This window comes from Chondrus crispus, genomic scaffold, assembly GCF_000350225.1.
Source record: "Chondrus crispus Stackhouse genomic scaffold, scaffold_66, whole genome shotgun sequence".
In the NCBI taxonomy this organism is placed as follows: Eukaryota; Rhodophyta; class Florideophyceae; order Gigartinales; family Gigartinaceae; genus Chondrus; species Chondrus crispus.
The window spans coordinates 279,970-293,697 of record NW_005178610.1 but is presented as its reverse complement, the minus strand read 5'-3'; the positions used below and the strand labels follow the sequence as shown (position 1 = coordinate 293,697).

General features: G+C 47.9%; 1 protein-coding gene across 1 annotated transcript; it reads left to right on the top strand.

Annotated features, from left to right (window-relative positions):
• Positions 1–135: 135 nt before the first annotated feature.
• CHC_T00008936001 (Sel1-repeat containing protein) lies at positions 136–2,343 on the top strand. Its single transcript, XM_005710699.1, has one exon. It carries the CDS (start codon positions 136–138, stop codon positions 2,341–2,343), a length of 2,208 nt encoding a protein of 735 aa, XP_005710756.1.
• The last annotated feature ends 11,385 nt before the right edge of the window (positions 2,344–13,728 follow it).

The following is a 13,728-nucleotide window of genomic DNA, read 5'->3' as shown; positions in this document are numbered from 1 at the left end:
CGTCTCGATTTTCATTCCCTCTTCGTCCCAACGTTTCGTTTCATATTGCCCTTCGGCGCTCAACTTCGACCACACCGAACAGAACCTTGCGCAGGACACCTCTACCGAACAGCGTGGTTCTGGCTAGCGCTTGGCATGATGATGAAGCTTCACCTGCTCGTGACAGGCCTTTGCTTCACAATCGTTGCAATGTCCTCTGTCGTCGCAGAGGTTCCGACACACCCTCCTGATCGACATGTGCGCTCTTCCACTCTTCCCCCTCAAGCTGTTTCTTCCCTTCACGCCTATGGATTCACGCTTCTCGAACCCGTCACCCCTTTCTCCCCTGAACCAGAAGTTGCGGAAGAACTGGATGAGTATGATAAGGAAAAAGAGGAAACACTTCTGAATGGAATTGTCTCCTCTGCCGAGAGTCTCATCGCGCATCACAGCGACTACAACAGCGCGGTCCGTCGCTTCCGTCTCGCTTCAATTCTCGGTCATTCTGGTGCCGCCGCAACAATAGGTGCATTACTCATGGCAGGGGATACCCATTTGAAGCGCGATGTCGCCGCGGGTGTCGCTTCACTGCGCCGTGCAGCACAAGTTGGGCAACCAGATGCTCTGGCAATGCTCGGCTTTTTGCACGCCTCAGGCCTTGCTGAGAGACACGGCGTGCGCAAAGGCTTGGATCAGGCACTGCTGTATTGGACCATTGCGGCTGAGACTGGAAACGTATATGCCAACTCTGCGCTGGGGTTCAGGTATATGCACGCCATTGGGCTGAGAAGAGATTACGAAACGGCGGCTCGTTACTACAAGCAGGCTGCTCGCGCGATTGCGTTTGATGGAAGGTATTGGCCGACGCCGCAAAACTTCCAGTACGGTGAGATTCCGTTGGCATCATCATTGATGAGCGTGGGGAGAACGAGGTTCAAGGAGGGGATGTTTAAGGAAGGGCCTCCTGAGCCGACTGGGGACGACCACGAGGTCTATCACTATCACAGACATCTCGCCGAAACTGGAGATACGAATTCTATGACGCTACTTGGCAGCTTGCTTTTAACCGGCGGTCTCGGAATGAGGGCAGATCATCAGCAAGCGAGGGAGCGTTTGCGCCAAGCTGCTGCTGCTGGTCATGGGGAGGCTCATGGGCTGATGGGGCACCTTGCGCTACGTGAAGGTAATTATACTGCGGCCATGACGCATTTCCGGCACTCTGCAGCACGCGAAGACCGTAATGGGCACTATGCACTTGGGATGATTTTTCTGCATGGGTTGGGTGGAATGAAGAAGGACTTATCCAAGGCAGCCATGCATTTTGAGTTGGCGGCGGAGCGCGATCACGCGAAGGCTTCATTTGAGCTAGGGTTGATGTTTGACCATGGGCAGGGACGGGACAAGAACGCAGAAAAGGCGATGAAGCACTTTCAGGCGTCAGCCAAGCTCGGGAACATACAGAGCAAGTTTTATTTGGGTGTGCTTTTGTTTGATAGACGGGCAGCCCCTGGAAGTGAAGGGAACGGCAGAGAGGCATTGAGACTTTTCAAAGAAGTTGCAGAGGCGGGCGAGTGGAATACTCTGTTCGATCTGGCTCACAGTGCGTTTGATCGGAAGGATATGTTTGGGTCCCTCTACAGACACTCGCAAGCTGCCCATGCAGGTATTGAACTTGGTCAGCACAATGCAGCAATGATCTTGGAGATGTCGAAGGAGGGAGATATGGCAGAACTATCGCATTGGAGCAGGGAACGGATGATCGCGGAGATGCGGGAGCTGTACGAGATGAGCGGATTGCAAGGGCATACGCATTCGCACATCCGGGCAGGGGATGTGTCATACCTTGAGAACAACGATTTCTGGGGCGCGTTCAGGTCGTACAATAACTCGGCGAACATGGGCAATGCCGAGGGAATGTTCTCGGTTGGTATGATGCATGCAAGGGGGGAAGGTGTGCAAATGGATCGTGAAAAGGCGATGGATGCACTATTTATGGTGACGAAAAAAGACTCCGGCTCTGTTGTTGCTGGAAATGTGGCAATCGTGGGTTTGAGATTGCAATGGTGGCTGGGTGATTTATGGGAATGGTGGACGAAGGTATGGGATAAGACAGCTCCCCGACAAAATGAAGAAACGAGTATTTCAGGGGACGAGAGTGGCACTTCAGAAGACGGGAGCGGAAAGTTATCAGCTTCTCGAGCCGTGAAAGACAGGACGACAGTTGGTGACGACCTGGCGCTGGTGGGCGGGTTGCTAGCAATCCTTGTGACAGTGTTGCTAGTACGAAGTAAGAGATTAGCGCGGCAAAACGGGGATAGCGGTCGGGTGGGGATGGTGAGCCATGTGGTGATGGGGGTGCATTGACTGAGAATTGTATGACTATTAATCTGTAGCAAAGGCACGGCTTTGAAACAGGGTGTTAACTGCCCATGACACGCGACGAAGAGAACAGAACAGGCAACCATGACATAATGATGTTGCCTACTCCACGTTCTCGTTGCTGGAGCCCCTCACGACCATGCTACTGTATAGTGCTACTGTACACGCCTTCACAATCTCCACGATCTCCTAGCTTATTGGAACATGGCTGACAACGCAGCACCCACCCTCGCTGCCTGCCTCCATGCAAAATGCAAGGCTCTAGTGTCTATCTAGGGCTGTCGAGACAAAGCGCATGGCATACTGTATCATGGAATCGTTCCAACGATTGGATGCAGGACATGGGAAAGTCGGGCCTGCTGCCCATTCAAGAATTCGTGCGCGCCACTTTGTACTGTACGCAGATACGCTCGGCCGACAGTAACCGCGGTGTCCGATCCATTACAGAAATGTACAGTATTGCGGTGTGGCCCAGTGAGGTACTACGATAGGGGGTTGAGGTACTAATGAACTGTGTGGCAGGCAGATGAGGAGGGGTCTTAGCTCTGTTGTAAATAAAGATGTAAGGTATATGATAAGGTACACATTAAGTTAAACAAACGGCATACACCGATGCTGTAAGTAAAGAGACGTTAAATTAAAACAAAGGACAAATTACAGTTACAACGCTGCTTACAGTAAATGTTTACTCGGTAAAATTCCTGAGTAAACATTTACTCGCAAGCAGATTAACATTTACTCGGTGTCGAGTTGATGGTTGCGAGTAAATGTTTACTCGGTGACATTTCCGGGTAAACATTTACTCGCAATCAGATTAACATTTACTCGGTGTCGAGTTGATGGTTGCGAGTAAATGTTTACTCGGTGACATTTCCGGGTAAACATTTACTCGCAATCAGATTAACATTTACTCGGTGTCGAGTTGATGGTTGCGAGTAAATGTTTACTCGGTGACATTTCCGGGTAAACATTTACTCGCAAGTAGATTAACATTTACTCGGTGTCGAGTTGATGGTTGCGAGTAAATGTTTACTCGGTAACATTTCCGGGTAAACATTTACTCGCAATCAGATTAACATTTACTCGGTGTCGAGTTGATGGTTGCGAGTAAATGTTTACTCGGTGACATTTCCGGGTAAACATTTACTCGCAATCAGATTAACATTTACTCGGTGTCGAGTTGATGGTTGCGAGTAAATGTTTACTCGGTGACATTCCCGGGTAAACATTTACCCGCAACCAGGTTAACATTTACCCGGTGTCGAGTTGATGGTTGCGAGTAAATGTTCACTCCTTAACATTCCCGGGTAAACATTTACCGGCAACCAGGTTAACCTTTACTGTATGGCCTTTAATGGCTTACGAGACATGTCATACAGTCATTATAAACTGAGTGACATGTGATTGTTTATTCGACGATATGATATCGAGTATAGGTTTACTGTTCCTCGCTTTGCTTGACAGTTAACGTTTACTTACGGATAAAAGCGCGCGAAACCGGAACAATCCTCTCGTATTGCTGCGAACAGTTCGATTTTTAGGTTCCATATAAAAAGGGACCCGAAGTTTTTTATATCGAGCGCCCACCATCATTCTCACGGACGTCACTCTTTTGTTTTCTTGCGCGTTGGTTTTTTCGAAATCGTCACTCTTTTGTTTTCTTGCGCTTTGGTTTCTTTCACACTTGACCGCTTGCTGTTGTCAAGAACGGGTGTGGTATGTGTCGCTCTGTGTTTCGTTTTCTAGACAGACAAATCGGGGATCTGACATTTCAACTGATTTTTTAGCCTCCGAGTTGTGTCTGACCGACATGTGCAGACAGAAAAAATAGCGCGATCTGCGTCCGTCGAGGCCGAGAGGACAGAGTCGACCCCTCACGGGGTCGATCGCCAGGTGAGAAATCTGACCTTGGCGGGGCTATAGCCACAGCGGGTGAGCCCGCTGGGGCCTTCGATACGCTTCAAGAAAGGGAGCCCTCGGCAGAAAAAGAAAGCCTCGAGGCGTGGAGCCAACTCAGTGTCCCCACTTCCATAACCCCTTTTTCGCTACACGTCCAGTCTCAGTTCTAAAGCCCGCAAGTTGCTACAGGGCGCAGTATGAGTCTGTCGAGGCTGTGGGGCTATCCCGCTGTCAAGCACCAAACGAAGGATGACAGGCCCTCTCCGAGTTTCGCTTCCCAAGTGAAACGAAACGCCCCCGCCCTTGCATGTAAAGGCCTCCATGCTGTCGTTTCTATTAAGTGGAAGTAAGCAATGATATCTTAAACGAAAAAATAGCGTGAACTTTATTTGGAATGCAAGATCATATATCCCCTTTCCTACGCTTTTGAATGCATGGACTATGCGCTGCGACGCGTTTGGGGAAAGCAGTTCCAAAGATTTCGAACCTACGCTCATGAATGCGGAATCCTATTTCTAGCATGCCGCATAGTAGTAAAATGGTTCTGCTCGCTGTGCGAAAACCATGTGCAAATCGAGCTGTCGGTATGGCATGCTCATATTGACGTTAGCGCCCCGAACAATTGGCTGCCAAACACACAAGTTGATACTGTCCTTGCATCACGTGCAGGGCCTTTCTGGGGGCGCAGCAGGATCTGAAATGTTCACATGTAGCGTGTGTTTATGTTGCGTTTGGCAACCTGAAAAGGGGGGTGCAAATCTCATAATGAGTTTCGAGTACCAAAAAAAGGGGCTCGAAACTCATTTTGAGTTTCGAGTACCAAAAAAAAGGGGCTTGAAACTCATAATTAGTTTCGAGTACCAAAAAAAAGGGACTCGAAACTCATGAGTTTCGAACCCCCGAAAAAAGGGACTCAAAACTCAAAATGAGAATGGCCTCGAATCATGCGCAGGGGCGCTTCAGGGGCGGGGCAGGTACTGTACTGTTCACATGCACAGTATTCTCATTTTGAGTTTCGAGTACCAAAAAAGGGGTTCGAAACTCATTTTGAGTTTCGAGTACCAAAAAAGGGACTCGAAACTCAAAATGAGTTTCGAACCTGCAGAAAAAGGGATTCGAAATTGAGGTTGAGGTTTAGACCTACAGTAATTGGTACAGTATGAGTATCTGTACCAGCATCTCTTTGTCCGTTTTCTATTTTAGTCTCACTTGTAGTTTTTTTGAACTCTTTCTACTTCGTCAAACCTATGAGAAGCTTATCTGCCGTGCTGTAGTCAGTTGCGCCCTTTCAAAAAGAGTTGAAATTTTCTTTGCCAATGACGGGTGATGGATTTCTCGACAAACGTCGAACCATGCAATGGACGTTGAGAGTGATTCATCGTTCTGGCAGTGATGTACGGGTACCCGGACCGTACAGCGTACGATAAAAAGAGTTCTATCCGTTCCGGTTCTATCCAAAGTGATCAGCACAATGATCGGGCCACCCACAAGGGCAACCCACTAAAATGGGGGTCCGCTAAAACGGGACTAAAATCATGATGTACTGTATCTATAAAAAATACGTAACAAGGATATTAAATGTCATGGATGCAGCACTTCGCGAGAGAAGCGGCCCTGGGCTTCGTATGAGACACCGGTTACGCACCCACGTACCTACGGTACCTCGCTTACTCGTGCTGGATCTTCCAGCCTTGAACTTCTTTTGCATTTCTGACTGAATGGATAGAGAATCAAAAGCCTGCAGGATTCTGGGAAAACAAAAACGTCGCTTCGCTTTATAGGAGGTCTCACGCGTCTAGAGATGAACGCCGTTCATAGGCATGTAGAAAAATTGGGACCCAAGAAAACCCCAGAAAAATCAGATAGAAAAGGGTTCAGGGGATAAGGTCTGCTTGTCTTGCAGTCCACAGCTGTGTGGCTCTTTAGAAAGAATGCAAGTCGTACATATCGACATTTTTACTTACCCGACATGAAAATTATGAACCTTGTTGTCTAAGTTCCCCGATACAGCGATATATCCTTTGAGTGCGAAGGCGTTTTTGAGCCATTTTCATTGACGGAATATGCTGTTCAGAGTATGAGCTCATTACCAACCTGCGGAAACCGACGGCGGTCTATCGTACCAGCTGAAGATACGGAGAGCAATGTGAGAGAGAGAGTGATGTGGCCTCGTGTATGTGAATTCTTTCATGAATCTACCGATGATTTCCTTCGTGGTATTGGATTTTCATGTCATCCCGAAGACTTAAAGGAAAATGACGCATTTGAAGAACTATGTTCTAGGTCGATCCACTATTTGCGTGATGTCGTAGCCACCACAGTTTCGAAAACACTGGACAGCAAGACGTACAAGAAAAGCTATATGCCTGCCGCACGTTCGCAACATAAGCGTAGAATAACTGCCCGCATCGTGAACCTTGCATGGTCAATATCGGTGGGTAGTGACGAACCTTATTCTAACTGCAGCGATGATGGGGTTAAGTACGCATGCCAGCACCTCGTCGCCGAACTTTCCCTGTTCAAAGCAGTGGCTGGGAGCCTGCCTCGGTGGTTGCGCTTGTCGTCTCCTTTTACTTTTCTCTTCATTCGTCTCTGTGCGATAGACTGCCACGTTATTTGGCAGAATGTTATCAATCATGAGGGGTTTGGAATTCAAAATACTCCCGACATGGTTGATTCGTTTCGTGAAGACAAGTTCAACATCTGCGATGTGGTTGAAAAGGTCAAGAATCGAGTTCAAACACAACTTCTGTCCATTCGTCTCGGATTCGTTCACAACGGCGACATTTCCATCGATTTATATGATCCCGCCGCTGTTGACGCTGGCCAGCTTGCAGATAGTGAGGTTTATAGTGATGACATAAGCGAAGAATTAGACCGTGTCGCTGGACTTGTTGTCGCGCTGAATGAGGTTGTGCCGCTCATTTGTGTTGTAGATCAACAATTTTCTGAAACGCTTAGTGCCCTTTGGAGATCAGAAGGGGGTAGTTCCACCAATTGGAAATGGAGAAAGCCAGAGAAGAAAGACCTTGGACCTGCTGTTTTTTATGAAAACGGAAATCCCATGGACATTTTTCGTCACATGATGCTGAGTATTGAATCCAGTAAGACAAAAATGAAAGAAGCCAAAGCAGATGCTGAGACAGAGCTATCTGCTCTAGCCGTCATTAGTCACATGTGCGCAGAAATCGCAAAGATGAAACACAAGACATTGAGTGTGTATGGCTACATGCCAGATGAAGAAGACACTGAACTTGATATCCGAAATGTTCCTCTACAGAACATGGTCCATGGCGTCTGGAAGTCAGCGGTGCGTGCGAATGTGCGAGTCCATGAAGCCCTTTCATCAAAGTTTGGCGTGGGAACAAAAGATTTACGCAGTGCAGTCGGTGTTCTGAATGAGACATATTGGACTGGTTTGGCAGTGAAAAAGCGAGATAGTCCTCGGTACAGCATACAAAAAGATGTTGCTTCAACTTTTTTTCATGAGTTTGATCTGCACAGACCAGTTCTCTTCCGTTCGTGAAGCTGCCACCGAGTATGCTACGCAAATGGCATGAATGGAAGTTACTCACTAATGAAAGTAGTGTATGACCAATGAAGTAAAAATCGGTTGTTCTTCAATTTGTTCACTGATAATGTAGAAGTCATATGACGGGAGGTTCCCTGGAAGTGATCGCCCTTCCCGGTACACGGGCTCAAACATCTTACATCCATCAGACATAACCGTAAGCAATGACATATATCTTTCTACGCTCCCTGTCTGCTTCTGCTGAAGCGAAAAAGCACATGGAACTTCTCTGAAATATCAGCAATGTAGGGTTCTGCACATATTATCGGCGCAGAACGCAAAGGTGGTAGTGCACACAAATAATGATACCACACTTCCTTACCAGGCAAGAACGCTTGAGCGGGGCGCAATAAATACTGTACTCTCACCATGAGTTTCGAGTGCCAAAAAAAGGGGTTCGAAACTCATAATGAGTTTCGAACCCCCTAAAAAAGAGACTCGAAACTCAAAATGAGAATGGCCTCAAATCATGCGCAGGGGCGCTTCAGCTGACGCGCCCCTGCGCATGATTCGAGGTGAACAGTATCGATACTGTTGTAAAATGGCGATCGCCATTTTGAGTTTCGAGTACCAAAAAAAGGGGCTCGAAACTCATTTTGAGTTTCGAGTACCAAAAAAAAGGGGTTCGAAACTCATAATGAGTTTCGAACCCCCGAAAAAAAGGTACTCAAAACTCAAAATGAGAATTGTCTCGAAGTATGCACAGGGGGGCCAGGGGCGCTTCAGGGACGGGGCAGGTACTGTACTGTGCGCATGTACAGTATCCTCATTTTGAGTTTTGAGTACCAAAAAAAAGGGGCTTGAAACTCATTTTGAGTTTCGAGTACCAAAAAAAAGGGGTTCGAAACTCATAATGAGTTTCGAGTACCAAAAAAAAGGGACTCGAAACTCATAATAAGTTTCGAACCCCAGAAAAAAAGGTCCTCAAAACTTAAAAGGAGAATTGTCTCGAAGTATGCGCAGGGTCGCTCCAAGGGCGCAGCAATATGTGCGATTTTAACGTGTGCTGTACGTTTATATTGCGTTTCACAGCTTCAAAAAAGTGGGTCTCTTGTTGGGAATGCCCGTAATGCGTGCTTGGGAGTGTGCGGGGCCCCGTAGAATAGTACACTAAATATGCGTTGGGAACCCATGTTTTTTGCTTTGAAACGCAAGATATGTCTCGATATGTCAGATGTGTGTTTAGTTAGAAAGAAGGTTCGGTCTCTACAGCTAGCGTCAGTATCTCTTCCCGTCTGGGGTTCTTCCCGGCCTTCTAAATCAAGAAATTAAGCCTCGCTGACGAAATTTGTCTATTCTTTGACATGCCCCTGAAACCGTCCTCGCAGAGAAACACCACCCAGATCTAAACAGATAACGTCACGGTCTTATCATTCTCTTCCGATACTGTAACAGATATTATTGTTTTCCGTACGCACTTAGGGTGGAGCCGAGCCCCAATGGGCGAAAGACTTCCCGTAGTCTAGGAACAACTCCTCGCCAGTGCTGATTTCCTGTATGGTCTCAATGATGACAAGCCTGTTCGAGCGAAGCTTATGTTTGCTTGGAGAAGCCACCGATTCCACAAACCGGACATTTGCTGTACGGGAGTGCTTGGCATGACGCTCTTCTACATCCCTGTCATCCGGAAGATACCGCGGATCATTGATGTAGCCTGCGACGCAAAACGGTGCCGGGACGATGAATATGGGATGCTCCTTATCTTCGGCGTCAACTGCATTACTGCGCAGTTGGACGGCCTTTTCAGCGAATCGCTTTTTTCGAACCCCTAGAATACCACTCCCGTAAACCTTGGTGGTTGCATTTTGACCACTCAAGTTCTTGTATACCACTGTCCCGTAGTAGGTGAGAATATCTTCTCCCTTTTTGAAAGAACGCATAGCAAAAACGCCCCTCCCAGCAGAAGTATGCGTTATCGTGGACTCGCAAACAACGAAACCTTTCGCGGCAGCCTCCAGGCTCATGAGAGCCTCTGTGTCCACTGTATCGAGAAATGCTCTGTAAATGCTCGGCCATAAGTCCGGAGGAGTATTCTTGTACTTGAGTGCCAGGTCCACATTACCATTCATGCACGATAGATAACGGTGAACATGTATAGGGAGCCTCTGATAAATCGGTAGGCCGGGAGGTGCGTCCCACAATGATGCATGCTGTGCAGCTTCCCTAGCTTCCAAGTTGGGGTGAGCCAAGAATTCAATAGCAAAGTCAATCTCCTCGACAGAAGCAGTGATATCCGATACTGGCGAGGTGAGCTGTTTCGCAAAGGTTTGAAGGACTCTTACAACCGCGATCTCGACGCATCTCTCATCGAAATCGCAACCAACAAACTTTCGATGCATCGGTAGAGTGAGGCACGCCCTCGCTGTTGCGAAAGTCCCTCCGTATGGGTCGAACACAATATCACCAGGTTGGGAGAACCTTGAAACCATCTCCATCATCAGTCTGATGCTCTTCTGCTCGGGTCGAAGGAACATTCGGACATTCTCATCCACTGAAATGTGATCACTCCCTCCCTTTGACATAGAGCTATTCCCAGCTTCTGGGAACATTACACGCTCATCACCCTCAATGCGGGGTATCCCGTCAACGCAATTTGTCCATGCGGCGTGTCGAGATGGAACATACCCATGAGGTATGTAATTGATTTGCTCGAGTTCATCCTTAAACTCCAAGCCTCGTTTCCAGAAATGAATCGCCGTCTGCACAATTGACATGTGGCTGCATCCCTTCCGGTGGCGTTTCTGGAAGTAGTGACCCGGTGCCCGTACGAAGTTGAGGGGGATTCTTTCAACGTTGAATACCTTCTCGTAGACTTGTCTCAAAGGCTGTGAGGCATCATCTTCATCAATACCGTTCTTGAGGCGCTTATGATTCTTAAGCATGAAATACCACTCTGCGAACTGGAGGGCTGAGCAAAAGACAATCCCGTGTCCACCCGGTTTGAGAACACGGTCGAAGATAGCAACACACTCCAGCATGTCAGATCCGGAAAGCTTGTCATGGCTGGAGCTGGGAGATTCCACCTCCCTGCGCGTGTTATAGGGAGGGTCTGTCAAGATGAGTTGCACCTTTCCATCTAGGTAGAAGCCACTCTCTTCGGCATCTGTCTCAAGGACATCGGTCATTGGGACGTCGTGAATGCGGCAGAAAGGACTCATCGTCTTCATGACCCTGTCGTAGGCGAACTGATACCGCTCTTCACCCCTTGTTCCAGACGTTTTATGACGCTTTTCTGGTCTGGTATCCTGAGGATCCATAGGGACCCTATTACCTTCTTCCTTGACACCTTCTTCTTCATCTTCGTCCTGCGATGCTTCCATTGCGCCTATATCAACGGTGTCTTCAGTATTGCCCATAGAATCGACGTCAATAGCAGTGACACCATTGTCAACATACCCTATCGCTGCTTTTGTAGGTGCAGATAAGGAAGCGAAAACGGGAGCAACGGTGTCTTTCTTCTCGCACTTGTACTTCTTGACAAATTCCCAGTCCGTGTCTTCCGCACATTCGTATAGGTACACAGGAAGGTCAAATCAGCCTATCGGAGGCAATAAAAAATCGGCGCAAATATTTTGGTCCGGGCCAGCAAAAAAAGTGTCATAAATGTAGCAACGCTTGTTGATTTCATGTCGCGATTTTGCACATTTTTTACCAATAACGCCATTGGCTGAAAATCGGAATAGTTATGGCACAGCGTCTCTGCCTGGCCTGTGGCGGTAGATGACTGGCTGGCGCTGCACACAGGTAAGTCTCGCAGTGCCAAACGCCATTGGCTGAAAATCGGAATAGTTATGGCACAGCGTCTATGCCTGGCCTGTGGCGGTAGATGACTGGCTGGCGCTGCACACAGGTAAGTCTCGCAGTGCCAAACGCCATTGGCTGAAAAGCAGCATAGTTATGGCACAGCGTCTCTGCCTGGCCTGCGGCGGTAGATGGCTGGCTGGCGCTGCACACGGGTAAGTCTCGCAGTGCCAAACGCCATTGGCTGAAAAGCAGCATAGTTATGGCACAGCGTCTCTGCCTGGCCTGCGGCGGTAGATGGCTGGCTGGCGCTGTACACAGGCAGGTCCCGCAGGGCCAAACGCTTTTACATTGATGCAATGATGAGACGGTGATCATCGCTGCATATGGGCAGCCACCGACGACCATGTTTTGCTGCTCCAGGGCAGTGAAAATATGTCTCCATTCGCAGCTCCAATGCAACACTACACGTAATGCTCCGACCTACTCTCAGTCAATGAAATGTTAATCCAGTACCTTTCTTGCAAAGGTGATATCACCCCGCCGGTCCAGAAACGGTCCCAACCCGAAGGATGAAACCGATAGCGGTTCCAGCGGCGTTCACATCACATTTATTTGTAGCAACGAAAGAGTATTTTTACGGCTACATACACTACATCTACCCCGTCCAAATACCGGAATACCGCAGCAGTGGTTCATTGCGCTTCTGTTAAATACAATAATCAACGCCAAGAAACATAACAAGAGAGGTCAGTTACGGTCACAGTACGTCATGATGGTGGATTGGAATTCTGATAGACCAAGGAGGGTGTACTGATGGCTTACCTGATCCTGAGTTAGAAGACGGGCGGGTTGACCTGCAGTGAGACAAGGAACGCTGTGAGGCTTGGTCAGAACAGTTCTTCGAAACTTTCAATGTGTTAGAGAATGTGCGAACTTACGTTACAGCTTTGTAGGTAATCGCAAAACGGCATTGCCTAGAGAAAGCGCTCACTTACCAAACGTCTGCAGCGCACTCGTGTCTCCGCATGAGATTTCAACCAAACACGCAACTCGCAGAAAGCAAACTGTCAGAAACGGGGATGCACGGTGGGTCATGACTGTAGCAGAAGTGGCGTCACTTACTATGGATGATATCTCAACCAAACACGCAACTCGCAGAAAGGAAACTGTTAGAAAAATGGATGCGTGGTGGGTCAGGACTGTGGGAGAAGTGGCGTCACTTACTGCAGATGATATCTCAACCAAACACGCAACCCGCAGAAAGGAAACTGTTAGAAAAATGGATGCGTGTTGGGTCAGGACTGTGACAGAAGTGGCGTCACTTACTGTGGATGATATGTCAACCAAACACGCAACTCGCAGAAAGGAAACTGTTAGAAAAATGGATTCGTGGTGGGTCAGAACTATGGGAGAAGTGGCGTCACTTACTGTGGATGATATCCCAAACAAACACGCAACTAGCAGAAAGGAAACTGTTAGAAAAATGGATGCGTGGTGGGTCAGAACTGTGGGAGAAGTGGCGTCACTTACTGCGGATGATATTTCAAACAGACAAGCAACTTGCAGAACGGAAACTGTTAGAGAAACAGATGCGTTGTGGGTCAAGACTGTGGGAGAAGTAGCTTCACTTACTGTGTGGATGATATCTCAACCGAACACGCAACTCGCAGAAAGGAAACTGTCAGAAAACGGGATGCATGGTGGATCAAGACTGCGGACGACGGGCGTGCAGAGAGTTGGATCTGGTCCTGGAACTATATTGCTGCATATATATATGCAGTGTTCAGAAAAAACCGGTAGCTAGATATTTCAAACTGTTCATGGGCACGTGTCGTACTGAAATCTCAATTTGAAATTACCGAATTCGGTATGGCATGGCTGTCCTTAACGACAGCCATTCATTGAGCTTTTGCATGCGGCATCACATCAAAATGCGAGTAGGAGCATATCCTTTTTACCGTTTCTATTCATTGAACCAAGCTTTAATATTAACGGCACAACCGTATGCATCGCCAAATGTAACAAAAGACCTTCTTTCGGCTGTAGAGCAGTAAGCTTGCTGAAATCTTGTTAATGCCGAGGTCCATGCCATACTTCACTGCAGCCCCATTTCTAGTTGCGGACCTGGTCGAAACTGTCACAGATGGGGCGTCAAA